Source organism: Opisthorchis viverrini (assembly GCF_000715545.1).
Source record: "Opisthorchis viverrini unplaced genomic scaffold opera_v5_32, whole genome shotgun sequence".
Taxonomy (NCBI): Eukaryota; Metazoa; Platyhelminthes; class Trematoda; order Opisthorchiida; family Opisthorchiidae; genus Opisthorchis; species Opisthorchis viverrini.
The window spans coordinates 1,005,957-1,021,114 of record NW_008751687.1 but is presented as its reverse complement, the minus strand read 5'-3'; the positions used below and the strand labels follow the sequence as shown (position 1 = coordinate 1,021,114).

General features: G+C 45.7%; 1 protein-coding gene across 1 annotated transcript; it reads right to left on the bottom strand.

Moving 5' to 3' along the window:
* Positions 1 to 5,294: 5,294 nt before the first annotated feature.
* Positions 5,295 to 5,850, bottom strand: T265_13024 (hypothetical protein; the record flags this gene model as incomplete). The annotated part of the gene is given in 2 exon segments (XM_009166816.1): positions 5,295 to 5,410; positions 5,415 to 5,850. Coding segments are annotated over 2 exon segments (552 nt in total).
* Between the last annotated feature and the right edge of the window lie 9,308 nt (positions 5,851 to 15,158).

Genomic DNA, 15,158 nt, shown 5'->3' with positions numbered 1-15,158 from the left:
GTGAGTGCAAGAGCAGCTTGTTGTCCTGCTTGCTTCAGAGTGCGAACATTGAAAGCGGCCAGATAGAGTGGGTGTCGAGGCTTGAGGACTGATTTGGAGATTCCTGCAGATGTCGGCACCATGTGACGAGCAGATGCTGCACGCAAAACCGATGCATGACGAAGGGAGTCATCGATCCTAAGTGCTGGAACCACAAGGAGAGAGTTATTAATGGGGTGGGGAGGGGGAAGAAAAAGAAGGTGAAGGAGAAAGAAGGGAGGCGTCAGCAGTAGCCTGTTTTCTCTTACCCGCCCTGCTGTATGCAGCAAGTAAGGCGACCGGCTGATGGCACCACGCGACGGCCGATGTGGAATGAGTATTGTAGGAGGACGATTAGGGTCCTCAACCAAAGCCTTTGGCTCAATAGCCTAACCGCAAGGCAGCGGTGTTTGGCTGGAAATGCAAATGCATTACCATTTCTACGGAACAAGTCGCCACATGTTCCAACCCCAAACCTGGAGGGCCAGGAGACTGTGTTCGTCAGACCTCTAACCATTGACCAACCTGATATGAGAGACTCAGTGAGTGTCGCTCAATGGATCGCTGAGGTGCGCAAACCGTCACACCACGGTAAGGTCCAGTCTCTTCGTGACGGACATCCGCACTACAGAGATTTCTCTTCGTGACGGACATCCGCATACTCTACAGAGATTTAGAGGAACAGCATGCGTGCATGTGCCTTACAATCATGGTGTGTCTTGGCTTCAAAGCCGTCTCGAAACTGGACCATACCGCGGTGTGACCGCGACCAATTGAGCTGTACTGAGAATTTCCGTGCAATACTCTCAGACCTTCCCATACCAGTTTGGTCAGTGGTTACAGGTCTGACAAACACAGTATCCCGGTCCTCCAGGTTGGAGGTTGGAATACTTGTGCCGACTTACTGTCACGATTGAAATGCATCTGCATTTGCCGCCAAGCACAGCTACCTTGCAGTCGGCGTTTTGAGCAGAAGGCTTTGGTGGAGGACCCTAATCGTCCTCCTCTCTAGGTAAGGGTGCCATGGTAGTATCCCAGCCCACTTACGTGGGGCATTTATTGGTAAATGAGGGAAAGAGGGCAATCAGTAATCGTTGCAAGTCCGGGTTTGGCTGTGACATGTTAAGGTCAAGCGTTAGAATCGGGCGTATGTAGGTAAGCGTCGAAGCTTGCGTTCAGCTGTAGCATCCTTCCGGTGCCTAGCTGCCATGCACCAGAAGGATGGGATACTGTCAGGTTGCCCAAGCCTAGACAGGGCAAGTCGAGAGGCGGAGTTCGGATTCGAACCACGGACCTTCCGGTCAGTAAATTCCTGCTCTAACCACTTGGGTTATCTCGCCCCCAGTGTCGAAGCTTAATTGAGAATTAAGTTGTCCTGTTGTTGGGTAGTCGCTAAGAGGAAGGTAGCTGAAGACACATGTGGGGTAACAGAATAATAAGAAAACGACATTGGTTTTTTTATTGACGGAAGGAGAGGTCGCTTCAAAAAGGCTGTTTCCACGAGGAGGTTTCGGTCTTTCTTAATGTGTAAACTATAGTTTTACCTGGAATTCTGTTGAGTCCTTGGTCGTAGCCCACATAATTAGCTAATGAGTGTATTTTCCATCTATGTATGATTAAGTATTCAATTAGAACGTATATTTGGCGGGAACTCGATGGTTGTGCCAAGGAAGCGAAGAGATCCGTGGGTTGCCGATAGTCCAGCAAATTTATGCGTAGTGTTCCGCCAAGATACATTAATATCTCATGCAGTCAACCAAAGCAAACGTGCTATGGCTTTTATACAGCAGAACCAGGTGAAAACCATAGCAGAGAAAGCTTCAGTTGGGATCCTATAGGATCCCAACTCTATAGTATACTGAGCTCATCGTTACCATCAAGCCAAATTGCAAATGAGTGTGTTACCCAAATGGGAGTTTCAGTCTCGTCTTAACTGGTAGGCGTTCCACGTCTATATTGAGCGTAAAGTATAATGAGAATTAGGGTAGATAATTCTGAGCAAAGAAACACCTCAGTTTTGCTCTAAGCCAGTTATAACGACAGCTAATTAACCGTCGTTTTATTTAAAAAGACGGAATCCAAAGAAAGGATTTATGATTCAGGTAGATCAATGGTAAGCCAGGATGCTGCAGAGAGAACCAGATGAGAAGACAATAGTTTTAACGGGAACAGGATTGTCGGCGAGTACTACATTCGGTGCATTTATCTGGTATGTTGTGCGACCGACCTACTTAAGGAAATAATAGTGAAGCTGGAACGCTGTGTTGCACCTGGATGTGAAACTTCGTTGTGGGAAAAGATCCGACCAATGAACATACACTGAACACAACAGCCACAGCACGAATGAACGCGTGCGAAATCGCAGCGCCACCTTGGTTAAAGTGCGTTCCGACCTTGAATTAAGGCTGTCGGGGCGGTGTTCAGTAATTGGTCGGAATGATCGGTGGGGTAGGTCGTACATTGGATGTTGCCACCGACTGGCTGCTTGAGTGTCCAGTCAGATGGTTCCTTCTCACGTGGAAGCTCAGCGACCTTGTTGAGATGATTTTGTTGGAGTTTAAGCCTTGCAGTAGATGGGAGATTCTGCAGTTAGTTCAGGAATCACATGTTAGCAGGCACTGCTGCACAGGCTTACTGATTAATATGCAGCATCGGCGTTTGCCCGAGCTTCCTGGATCGGAGTTGTTAATGGCACTCAGCGGCCTACGTTCAACAGCAGGCTGCGAGCAAAGAAGGGCACAGCACCGCTCTTTACCCAGTTAGCACCGGTGCAGAAATTTCTGCAGAATGTCTCACCCGGGTGTGGACATTTCCGCGCAGTTTCCGCAGATTTCTGCACCCGGGTGCGGAACCAGTGCGGAAATGAAGCAAGTTTCCTCACCCAGTTCGCACCCGGGTGCGGAAATTTCCGCACAATATCTGCACATTTATGCACCCGGTTGCGGATATTTCTGCACAATATCCGCACATTTCTGCACCTAGGTGCAGATTATGTGCGGAAATGAAACAAATTTCCGCACTCACTCCGTACCCGGATGCGGAAATAGTGCAGACGTTTCCGCATCTAGGTGCGGAAAATCCGTACTCGAGTACCGGGATTTCCGCACCCAGTCCGCACATAGCTACAGTCTAGCTAAAATCTAGCCCATTATACGGCTTTATCTCTTTCCCTAGTACGATTCAGCAACTTCCTAAACCCCAAGTGATAACCCATTTGCCCCCACATAATCGCTCGGCGTATTACTTTTCCGGATATCAACAAGCGCCTTCAAGTACAAATATTTTTATGAATGAATTTTCAAAAAATACGGGGGGGTCATTTTTCATTCTTGGNGTCATTCATTTTTCATTCTTGGTGGCTCTCTGCAGGCGTTTCCGAACGTTCTGCCGTTCCTTCTCCAACCAGGGATGAACGATTTCCTTTATTTGTCACAGATTTGTGTTCGGAAACTTCTCAGTTGTCGCGTCTGTAATGAAAAACACAGTTATTAAGTTTCATCCAGACACTGGTTCAACCAGCTATATATAAAATAACAATTAACTACTTACAAATAAGTCCTTTGGCTAGCCTAGTTGAACCGAAAGCTTCTTTTTCATTTGTTCCGCGCCAGTTGAGTAGTACGACTAGCCTTCGTCCCAACGTCCGCGTAAGCTCGTTGGTCACGTACACTTGTAAATCGCCAGCGTCCTGCAAGAGTCACCTTTCCACCTTTGTGAAATCAACAATCGTGAATTCAACTAATGCTCACCAGCTGTGCATAGCGTGGACCATCTCTTAGATGTTCTTCATAATTTCGGAGAAAGCGTATGAAAGCGGAAGAGGGGGCTCTTTGAGTGCCTTAGAACTGCTAGTGGGTACTAAAGCGTTTAGCTTCATGTGCAGTCCTTGGAGCGACGAGTAAATCCTCTCTAAATTCTTTACAAAATAGTTTAAGTAAAACATGGTAATCTATCCACTGAGAATGAGGTTGGCCAGGTCCGTGGAAATTTCACTGGCCTTTGAATTTGGAGAGTTAGTTCTAGAAAGCAAAGTACATGGAATGTTAAGAAAACCCGGGGGTCGGTGTAGAACTGCGTGGTTCTGGATCGCTCACGGCGGGAAGTGTTGTATACGTGGAACTGTTTATAGATTCTAGAAATAAAACGTACGTTACACATATCATCGGGGCATCACCCGGGCCGGGTGGCGCGTCTTGAACAGCAATGATATACTAATCGTGGCAGTCCGATTGGTACATCTGAAAATGAGGATTTTACAAATTGAAATGTTGATAGGTGCGGGAGGACCTACAGTCTTTTTGGGGTTCCTGGGCTTATGATTATGTTTGCAAACAAAGTGGTGTCACCACTGGAATTACGATCCGACCCGTCTGTAAAATCAGACGGCAGCCATTTCTTTGTACTGCAGCCATCGTAATACGATTGATAAACATACCGTTTGCGCCTGGATTGACGTACGATCCGTCCGTCGTTTTGCTCCGCAGAGGAGGTATGCCCTGAGTCAAGGGCTTCCTGCTGCGCTGGCTGAGCACTCAGTGCATCCGGATAAGTTTCTACAATATTTTTAACTGAAAATGGACTCACTGCACTGCCGATGCACTTCGTACGCGCGCGACTTGAGTGAAAATTTTGGTACAGAACCCCTCAGTAAGTTGGCATATAGAGTGCTGCTTGTGCATGAGGGCCAAAGGACTGAATCGGGCGGTACGAACAACGATTCATGCACTATACCAACAGAGTTGTCCGCAAAAATAAGAAGAGCGTACATGGCTGAAAACAACTCCTCAATACTACATTTAACAGGGGAATGTCCGCATGCAAATGGAAGCTTTGACGGAATAACACAACAACATAAATATGTATGTATATATTTTACGAACTAATGAGTAGTACAAGTAATAAATGCACACATGTGTCGAGTGCCAGTGACTAATCGATAAGGGTATGCAAAATGGGGAAGTATATACGAGTGTATTTGCGGGAAAAACTTAGGCGTTTACAAGATATTTGGTCGACTGATGCAAACAGCCGAGTGTGTTGCAAGTCGGAGCACTGAAAAACTAAAACATCTTTCGATATCAATACGTGAATGTAAAAGGGGAGAACATTTTTGAATTTCTGGTACTCAGTAGCATCTCCAGAAAAATCTACAAGGACAGCTGGTTGACCATCAAGCAAAATACAGTTGTCGGTAAAGTTTTTCGAAAAAAACGACATCCCTATGAACAAACCCGTGACGTCCGGCAGTGGCTGATGGCCTCAGTCGCAAGCCAACATCATCCAAAAATATCTTCCATTCGACAGCATGCAATCCCACACACTCGGCCAGTCGGCAGTAAAGCTGAAGAGCTGATGGTTTTGGCCCATGTATGTAATGCTTCATATGCCCCAGCTACGATTCATAGGGAAAACGGAAAATGATCCAAGCAATCGTAAATCTTGACGAAATTGAATAAATTGGGGAAGAGGTGTATGTTGTAGACTAAATGACTGGGACCAAAAACAGCACCAAATTTTGACACAGAAATTTTGGAAACGTCGATTGAAAATCGGCATAGCGTTGTGGAAAAAAGGTGAATAGCCTACGAAAATGGTTACCGAAAAATACATGAAACAATCGTGAACGTCAGAATGTAAGATATCCCGTAAAACAACGGGTCCTCTGTACAGAAGAAACTGTTTTAGCTCAGATGCCTTCCACCGATCCAGGTCTACGACAACTCCACATTTTCGGGGGAAATCAACACCTAGAGCCAACAGCTGTTGCTCAATGTTATCATTCAGCAGATTCCAGGACTCCACAGAAAGCCTGGCCTTGTGTCCGATTGGCATAGCTCTGAGTAAGATGAGAAATTTTCGCACTAAACCAAGACACACTATGTATGTAATCTGGTGGGAAACTGTAAATTTAACTCCTCCATCGGACTTGAACTTGTATGGTGCTTCTCTTGCTTTCTGGTCCGGAAATCATAGTCACGACGCAAGGGAACTGTCAACTAGAGAAAAGTCAGTGTGCCAATGTGCACACGCTTTTGTGTACAATAATCACAGCCATAATATCCTGTATGTCCCTTCACGTGTTTCAGATAGGCCCTTGCAGGACTGTCGCAAATAATGCACTGATGACGGACGGTGTGAATATTGTAATCCCCGGAGACACCGTTTGCCAAGACGTCCGTCAACTCAGCGACCGTGTCAGACATCAGCTGATGAGCATCGTTGGGTTTTTGTTTACCACAGCATATTCCAACGACGAAAGGCTGACCGAGAAAGGGGGAAATTATGCGGGAGATTATAGGCCACACTTGAGTATGCGAGTTGTTATAAGCCCGAATACCGTCAACGTTCATCTGAATGTCGAAATTTGTAGCCCCAGTGTGAATATCACGGAGCTGTTGCAGCAAAACTGCCTTCAACCAAGTAGGATGTAAATGCCGCCGGCCTTCTGTCGCACGCAGCAACGACGGGGGGTTTCATTACGGTCCGCGGATCCTTCGAAAGAGATGGAAAAAAGTATCTGAGTTCGTCCAACACAACGGCTAAACCCGATAATGGTGGATACAGCCTTCGCGCAATCCGATGAACAGGCGTTAAAATACTTCTACCTGGTTGTGAGTGGTTTAAAAAGGATACTGATGAAAAGCAATACAAGTGTAAGCAGAACATACGGCAGATGCCTTCAACGACTTGCATTGGGCTACCTTATGGCAAAAAGCAGGAACCGAAGGATTCTCCAGGGACCGCAGTGGTGAATGTCTTTCTGGTTCCAAGGTCCTGATAACAGGGATCGAGGAAACCGCCGGCGAACAGCGTGGTAAATCGCAGCCTAGTTTATCACCTGGAACGGTCACATTCGGCATATCAAGAGCATATCATCTGATTAATCATGAATCTTACCCTCAGATAGTAGAACAAAGGTATTATGGACGCATTCATCAATCGGCAACGAGAACAGCAACTTGCCGCAACCGCCTGTCGTACTTTTCTATATAGCGTTGTTTTTGAAGAGCCTCTACGAGCAGCACGAACAAATTTCGGGCGCATTGACGGTTACTTGAAATGAAAAATCTTTTTTACGGTTTTGTTCACGTAAACACACCAGGAAAAACATATGAAAGCACAACAAAATTCACTCTAAGCCGCACGTGAGGACAAGCAGGACGCAGAGCTTCTCGCGAGCAATGGCGCCGCACACTATAACAAAAACACTTAAATCGGTTGACCTGTTGCATTCCCTAGCCACACGGAAATGCAGGGTATTGTGGTTTTTTATTACTGTGAAACAAATGAAGAAGCTTTGATGCCTATTAAGCGCTTCAATCTCCCGGGGCGTAAAAGCCCAAAATTAGTGCAGAAGTTCTGCACAGATTCCGCAGAGTTTCTGCACCCAGGAGTGTTTCACCCAAGCGTCAAATATCGCCACTGGGTCTAACGTGGGCTTCACGTTTCTTTCAATCAAGTTGGCGACCGCTATCTATAACCCTGGATGAACTATAAACTTTACCAGTGTGTTTCACTCCAGTTGAGACCCAGTATCATGGCTTATTTTTCTCTCCTCTTCATCTGGTGGACCTTGGTTTTCAAAGGTTCCGCAACTTAAAAACGTTAATTTGTCTCTTAGTTTTCCTTCAGTTATGCTTTTGAAGGAAGAATACAATTCTTTCGGGGTAGCTTCTGTCCCCTTCTTGTAAATTCCGCTTACTTTAGGACGGGTGCCCAACCAACCTCACGCATCTTCTCTACAGTTGTTCCGCACGTTCCCTCTGCCAAAGATGGCCCCGTTTTAAGCTGTTCAGGAGTCAAACACCCGGGCAGTTAGCAGCCAAATGCTTCAAAACCGCGCCTTATATCCTTGGTTATCAACCCAGTACCAGATGAAAATAAGCCAGCACAATGGTCAAATTTTTTCCAGGGAGGTTGATTGAACCATGCAGTGTATTGCATCGGTGGAAACTATATCCATAATGGATGATGGTTGGCTCGCGTAGGATCTGAGCGGTGCGTCAGCTTGAGGAGCTCAGGCATTCAACCCAAAATGCCCACTGGAAACGACATTTTGAAAACCCATCCTCTAGGGTCTGGCGCCATTGGATCTGTTTATAGGAAGTGTTAGATAGAAGTTACTTAACTGCTTGCTTGAGAAACAAGTCCTTAAATGGCGAACATCGGAGGCAACTTCAAACGACGCTGAGAAACGGTCGATCAGTATCACGCACGGGAATTTTAATATACGGTGCGTTACAGCCTGGCGGATCAGTGATCTCATGGAAAAATTGGGGTTAGGCAACGTCTCAGTCAAATATTTATAATCTCCAGCTGTGCTCAAGTACTCAGAATCATTTAGGAAAACGGAGTATCATTCTATTAAAATGTCAGCATTACAGAAATCTGGTATGAGGATTTTCCCGTGAGGGAAACCTTACAGCACCCCAATAAATTTGAGTATTGAGAAGTTTGCAGAAGATTCTTAGGCACTTTGTTGGCGCTCGTATGAACACATTTTCAGCTTTTTCCAAAACCGTCAACACAACTGTGCCACCGAAGGTGTTGGAAGTCCTTATCTTCTTACACCGGCTTTCATCCAAACGCCTGCAATGGGTCCTAGCGGTGGAATTTTTCGATACCACCCTTAATGTTTCCGATACCTCCCGTTCATTGGAGGGGGATTCCGCCTCCTCGGCGTTTGAAGAGATTCTGCCTCATGTCTTTCCATCCTCATGCCCAAAGGTTCCTATATTTACTGTTTGCAGCCTGCGTAATGACAATATTCCCAACCCTGGGTCGTTGTTTAACGATTTATTGCAAACTCGCCTCCGTTTTCTCTAAATAATAATAACGATATATTCCCGAAGCAATTGGGCTGTCCAGATGTCGCCGGATGACCCTGTCAGATTGCTTGATAGTTTCGGTAAAACACTAAGAAGTATTACTTTTATTGACATTACCGAGAGGTTTGCTTTCGTTTTAGCCTAGTCACCAACAACCATGATATCGCTTTCAACTGCCACAAGATCAAGTGAAGTGGCCATAGCGCCGCGAGTCATAATGTCGCGTGATAGTCCTGTAACAGACAGATGCCTCGCTGCAAAAGCGTATGATCGATTCTTTTTCCTTTAACAGATAGCCATCGCACTAATTATTGGTTATTTAATGTCCTCTTTAAATAGCGGGTCACCACTGCCGTTTAAACTCGCCCATGATGTACTTCTGGTCAAGAGACTGGGATGATATATCGTGTGGAAACACGGCAAACGCTCTATGATCATTTGGATGATTTAGACCAGAGTTAGCGTCTTGCGGTCTGGATCATGTTGTTGGTGTCTTAAGGCCATGGGGGCCCTATGTTAGGATGGTATATAAACCTGTGCAGAGCTACAAATGGTTATTCTTTGCTTGTTTCGCCTGCAGTCCGGGTGCCCACAGTATGCCGAATGCAGCCAGTACGGTATCAATAACAATACGGCCGGTTATGTCGAAGACAAGTACCCCAATCAGTGGATCGGTGTCAAGAGCAGGCAGATGTTGGAGTACTTTCCTGGTTGTGATCGTGGTTCCCTCGAAGAATTTGAGCCCAAGCGTTGAGAAGTCCAACGGGGAACAGGCACGTATTATCCCCGTTTATCGGCGGCAAAATATGAACAGAATGTCGTTAAAGTACTCTCGCCGTCCGTCTGTTATGCATTCATGGTCTGCAAATGCGTACAGACACGCTCACAGCGGAACGCTAATAAATAGTGTCGTCGGTATGTTGATATTTGTACGCATAATCACTTAAGTAAATCCTATTCAGGTATGCTGATTTCGACTGCCAGTCGTTCGTGTGTGTCGTTCACTGTGACTGTCGTCTTGTGATCTTCAGTTTTAACACGCAACATTTGCATAACCTGCGTACGTCCGACAGTTGGGTGTATGCCGCAAGCCAGCATTTAACTGCCCAGCGGTAACGCGTGGTGTTTAGCTTGTTGAGGTGTTTTAGGCCCTCCATGGAACTCCGTGACTATGTCTGGAAAAACTACGGAATAGACTTAACCGGTGACGTTTGCGGGTCCTGCGTGATAAAATGCGCCACTTTGGTTTACCTGTTTGTGATATCCAGGGTATCCGAGATGCGTTGCGCCCATCTGAGTCCATGGCTGTGTCGGTTTGCGATTATGATAATTTGAATGTTCTTTCGTTTACTTCTGCTCGTCTGCCCGGTTTCTTTTCAAAATATGACGATGTTTTTCAAACAGATTCGAAGAGGCAGTTTATTGGCATGCGGTATTTACCGATTGTGATGGTGTTGGTCGAAGTGCGTTCTGTTCCTTAATCCGAAATGAGTAACTGGAATGTTGTGATGTTTTTGCAGAAAATTTGGTGCTAATGTCTCCGGTGAATGTTGTTCGAACGATTGTGGTAGACAAGAGATGTGACAGTCATGTTGCTTGAAGGCAGCAATGCCCAACGCTGTCGTAATTTTTTGTTCTTTCCCTGCATTAAAAAGCTTCAAAGCTAGGATTCGTAAGCTCGGCGAAGTGGCTCATTAAGGTGAAGAATTTTTGTTTGCCTGGTCGAAGAGAATGATGCATTGCAGGGAAGTGGGCGATTTTGAGGTCCATGCTACCAGCTTCAGAAGCCGGGACAGGTAATAATGGTCATAAATCAAAGAGCATTGGTTAATCGACCTGAGTACCTGGGCAAATCATGCTCGCAAGCATGCTTCAACCCTTGGTAATGAAATCAACAACCGGGTCAAATGTTCCAACATATAGAATAGGTGAAAACCTACCGAGTCTTTCAGGTTGATCACCTGTGTTCATGGTATCGTCAACGGGGATGAACAATTAGAAGCCAAGCACAGAAGACTAGTAAGCGGCTCATTTGTACCTGGCCGACCGTAAGCTGTGCCGCTACCATCTCATTAAGAGTGGGCCGACCAACTCCACACACCCGGGGCAGGATTCATCGCAACCATAGCAAAAGTATGGAGTTTGCCCAAACAACACAACCGTAGCTCGTGTTTTGCGACGGCAATCAGTTACAATTGGGAGATCCCATGAAGTGCTCGTGCTATTTTTCGAGCGCATGGCTGTTGCCATGTCGCCATATGTCCATTGCTGCCGAGTTCCATGGCCAGCCGCCGATTCCGTTGATAGAATCTAGCAGGTGGATGTTGTCCCTGAAAGATATTCTCAGCTACTGCTGCTGAGAATAGTGTATCAGCACAGGCTGTCCCCAAAGACAAGTCATCTAAGCTAAGTGTTGCCAGGACTATCTTATCGGATATTTCAAGGCAACTGTCCGCTTGTGTTCGTCTGATTTTGAGGCTTCCTGTCGACTCTTGCGAACGATTGCTAATCAGGTCTGCGCTGGTCCTATGCTCAGCTGCGTGTTATCCAGAGAAGGTGTCACAGACGCATCAGGGTTGGAGATGCTGACAGTGGCACACTCAAATTTGGCAAATGCTGGTGATGGGTTATCCTCGATAGCCGAAGACGACCCTGTGAGGCGCAACGATCAACCTAGCACCTCCAACGCTACCACGCGCGGGCGCGCCCTTAAGATTCCTCTTCCGTTTTGCGAGGACAAGTCGACTAGGCTGGATGAAACCTTCGATTTGCAGGACGATAATTATTGCCTGCATGGTATATAGTTGTGTGACCACAAGGTGCGAACCGCAGCGAAATAGATCACCGTGGCAATGCACCGTAAGAAGAAGCCAATAGGGTCAAGTATTGACGCTGATGCCTGCAGTGCCTTCGCTTCATCTGAGAGCGCCTGTGAGCGATCCATGATAGCTCGATTGCAATGCGACTATCGTCACGTGCGGCTACATCGCGGTTGCATTCGCGGTTTGCTCGTCAGAACAACGGTCCTTTTCTTTATGCGCCATCAGCACACCCAGATATCGGAGTGAGTTTCCTGGGTCAGTACACGTAGGGAGACGATGGTAAGTTTTGTTCAATAATTAAGTCATATTTGTTAACTCATATTTCATTGCATGTGTGAATGGTGGTTAGGTTTTTTCTGTGGTAAAATCCATACCCTCCAAAACGTAGTGCAGTGGTGACAACCACTGTGTGACCTTCACACTGGCTGGGCGAACAGGGATCTGGTCATTTCTAGGAGGTTGCCATCTACCAATTCTTTTCCCATTTGCTTCAGAGGTACAACTGCAGAACACATTTTTGATGATTCCGTAATTCGCTTGCAATCTGTCATGATCAACTTGTTTTCTAAAAAAGCTTCATACTTCCTGACAACGCGAGCATCACGGCAATCAAGGCATCCGAGGCTTGTGTAGGTGGGGAAAGTGGGCGTAATTTTCCTGTTTCGTCTATACTCTCAGGGTGGTCATGAAACTTAGTGCTTCTAGAACAACATAGGATTGCCTCTAGTAGCATATGCCTGACATTTTCTAAGGAGCTCACGCGTGGCTGAGGCACGTAAAAACTTCATGCATGTTTCACTTCAGTGTCACGCGTTACACCCTCATCAAAAATAAAGTTATCCAGGCCGAAGCATCCAGGACAGAGGCACATCGTAGACTTGATGTGTCGACGGTTGTTAACTATATAGCAGGTAGAACTGCGAATGCGTGCAAGCCATCCCCGCCAAATACGCAACAAGCGCGCCTTGGAGGCAAGAGGGAACGGTATTTCTCCAAAATAGGGATTCACGGCGATCTGTGTGGACGGCAACTGGAAGGAATGCTTTGCGCTACCAAGATTCCACACAGATAATCGTGACATAAATAAACAAGCGTGGCGGAGATTGTTCACTAGATAACTCAACGATTGCTCACATTTTCCTGGGTTTTCAAATGAATGGTGAACCTTCTCTTATGTACACACAACACTGCGTTTAAATGTGGAATACCAGAAATAGAAAAGTCGGTGGTCAGCTCCGGCATAGTCGCAGACAATATCGTTGATTCGTTGGCTGCGAGCTTGGTCAGCTCCGGCATAGTCGCAGACAATATCGTTGATTCGTTGGCTGCGAGCTATCGATAGATAGTTCCGTTATTATAAACCAGAGTAAGGGCTGTCCAGGAGGCTATCGGTTCACGGCACCTACTGAACACAATTCGAATGATGCATGGTCGCCAAGGTATGCATTTAAGGAAACACACACAAGTACACATATGCGAATAGTTTCCGTCGAAAGACTTTCTGTATTATAATCAGTGATCGATGCTGAGCTGAAACAGTGAACACACCAGCTGGAACCGGTGAATGTGGGCTATTCTAATTACTCACTTCTTCATTTCCGACATTAAGCATACATATCATCGTGCTTTTCTGACACCGTTGTATTTAGGGGCAGCATGGACAGATGTCAAAAGAATCCCTTGGTAAACTACTGATAACTGCATGCTATCTGCCAGGAAGCGCGCGTTTAAGCCGTGTTGACTGGCACCAGAGTCAAGGAGTATTCCGATGCACTTTACAAAGGCACCGGGATTACACGAGTAAATAATCTTGCAAAAAACATAATCTGAAATATATATTCAAGGAAATCTCGAGTTACCCCTGGATATTTGAAATTTAGAAAATTATGCCAGCAATATCAACGAACAAAGAGTCTATTTTGTCAAAATGCTACGCTTTACTTGACTAATTTGGTCAGCACCTACAAATTATAACAAAGGAAAAACAGCGGGAAGTCGAAATTTTAGTTTCAGATACCTCAAAATAAATAGGGCTATGCTGAGTATCCTGGTTAGAAATTGGAGCTTTCAAGTACTTTGACTCAAGTCAGGCATAATTTTATGCTGCAAATGACTTGGCACATGAGTGAAATGCCACAAAATAATTTTTACAAAGCCATATATTATGGGGCTTATATTCTACTAGTGCATTCCCAGTAAAAGACGGAAGTGGCACACGGCGAGAAAACATGTTAACCACCATGGACCAAGTTATGTACTCAGGAGGTGGAGAACTTTACTGAGCACAGTAAAGGAAATCACACGCGTTCCGCATTTGCTGCTCGCCACAGCCAAAAGCCATAAAATTATCACGTGAAACCAACTGGCTGAGAATGGCGGCTGACAAACTCTCTAGTTGCCTTGATAATCCCGTTTATTGGAAGGTTAGTGGTCGCCCGGTTTTCAGAAAGTGCTGAATTGGTCCCAGACGGGCTTTACAACGAAAAACGTCTGTTGCGCTATTGATGTGCAGTCCCGTCTGGCTTGTCTCAACCAAAGTCGTAGAGCTATTCAGCCTGAATCCGAAACTAAATGTTGTCTTTATATGTCGTTATACCCCTGTGAATTCGGAATCTTTTGCGTTGTTCTTGGTCGATGCGTCTCCACAATGCGGATACGGGTCAGCTCCCTAAGATATGCTAAAGTTTGTCTCAAAATTGTCCGAACATTCAATATCCAACTTCATGCCCAGGCTAACGGAAAGTTGATACCCATTCTGAATGTGGCTTACATTTTTTGGAAGATGTCAGAACTAGGTGTAGTTGTATCGCATGAGAGCTTTGTACTGGTCTTTTTGTCCAAATTTTTTCTGCTGACTAAGCCGTTGAAGAACACCTATTGTTCGGCACACAAATCTAAGGGATCATTTTGGGGTGAGCGGTTTGGCCAGTTTCTGGCCCGGAAGAGAGCATTTAGCTGCTCTGCTTCGACGACGTGGACAGTGTCCGACTTGCACCGGTAACGAATTCTAACTCCACAAATATCCGCTTCTTACCGTTTTCGGCAGTCAATCTAGTATGATAAGACAGGCTGTTTCTTCCTCCCTCCAAGCAAGCAGTACAATCAGAAAGATTGTGAGACAAAGTTATGGAATGCTGTTTGTTATGTTACGCTTTGTGGTTATCCAGAAGTGTGAAAAATGAAGCTTCAGTCACTTCAAAGTACCAGGCGGTATGGTAAAAAGCCCATAGGAAACATATGGTTGAAAAGGTCAGATTCGATCTTTTGAGGATGATATGTTAAGGGAACGACAGAAGGATTGTCGTGGTCAAACCTTGTGGAAGGTCCGCTGCAGTCCATCATCGACTTTCATTTCCGAGGCTCGGTTTGCGACTCAGAGTTTCTGTAAGGCGGAAATTATTTACCCTGTAGCAAATAGGTCCAGTTCACTTTTGTGAAAATCAACACGGGGAACTTCAACATGAAACAATAAACCGGAGAAAAATAGGCC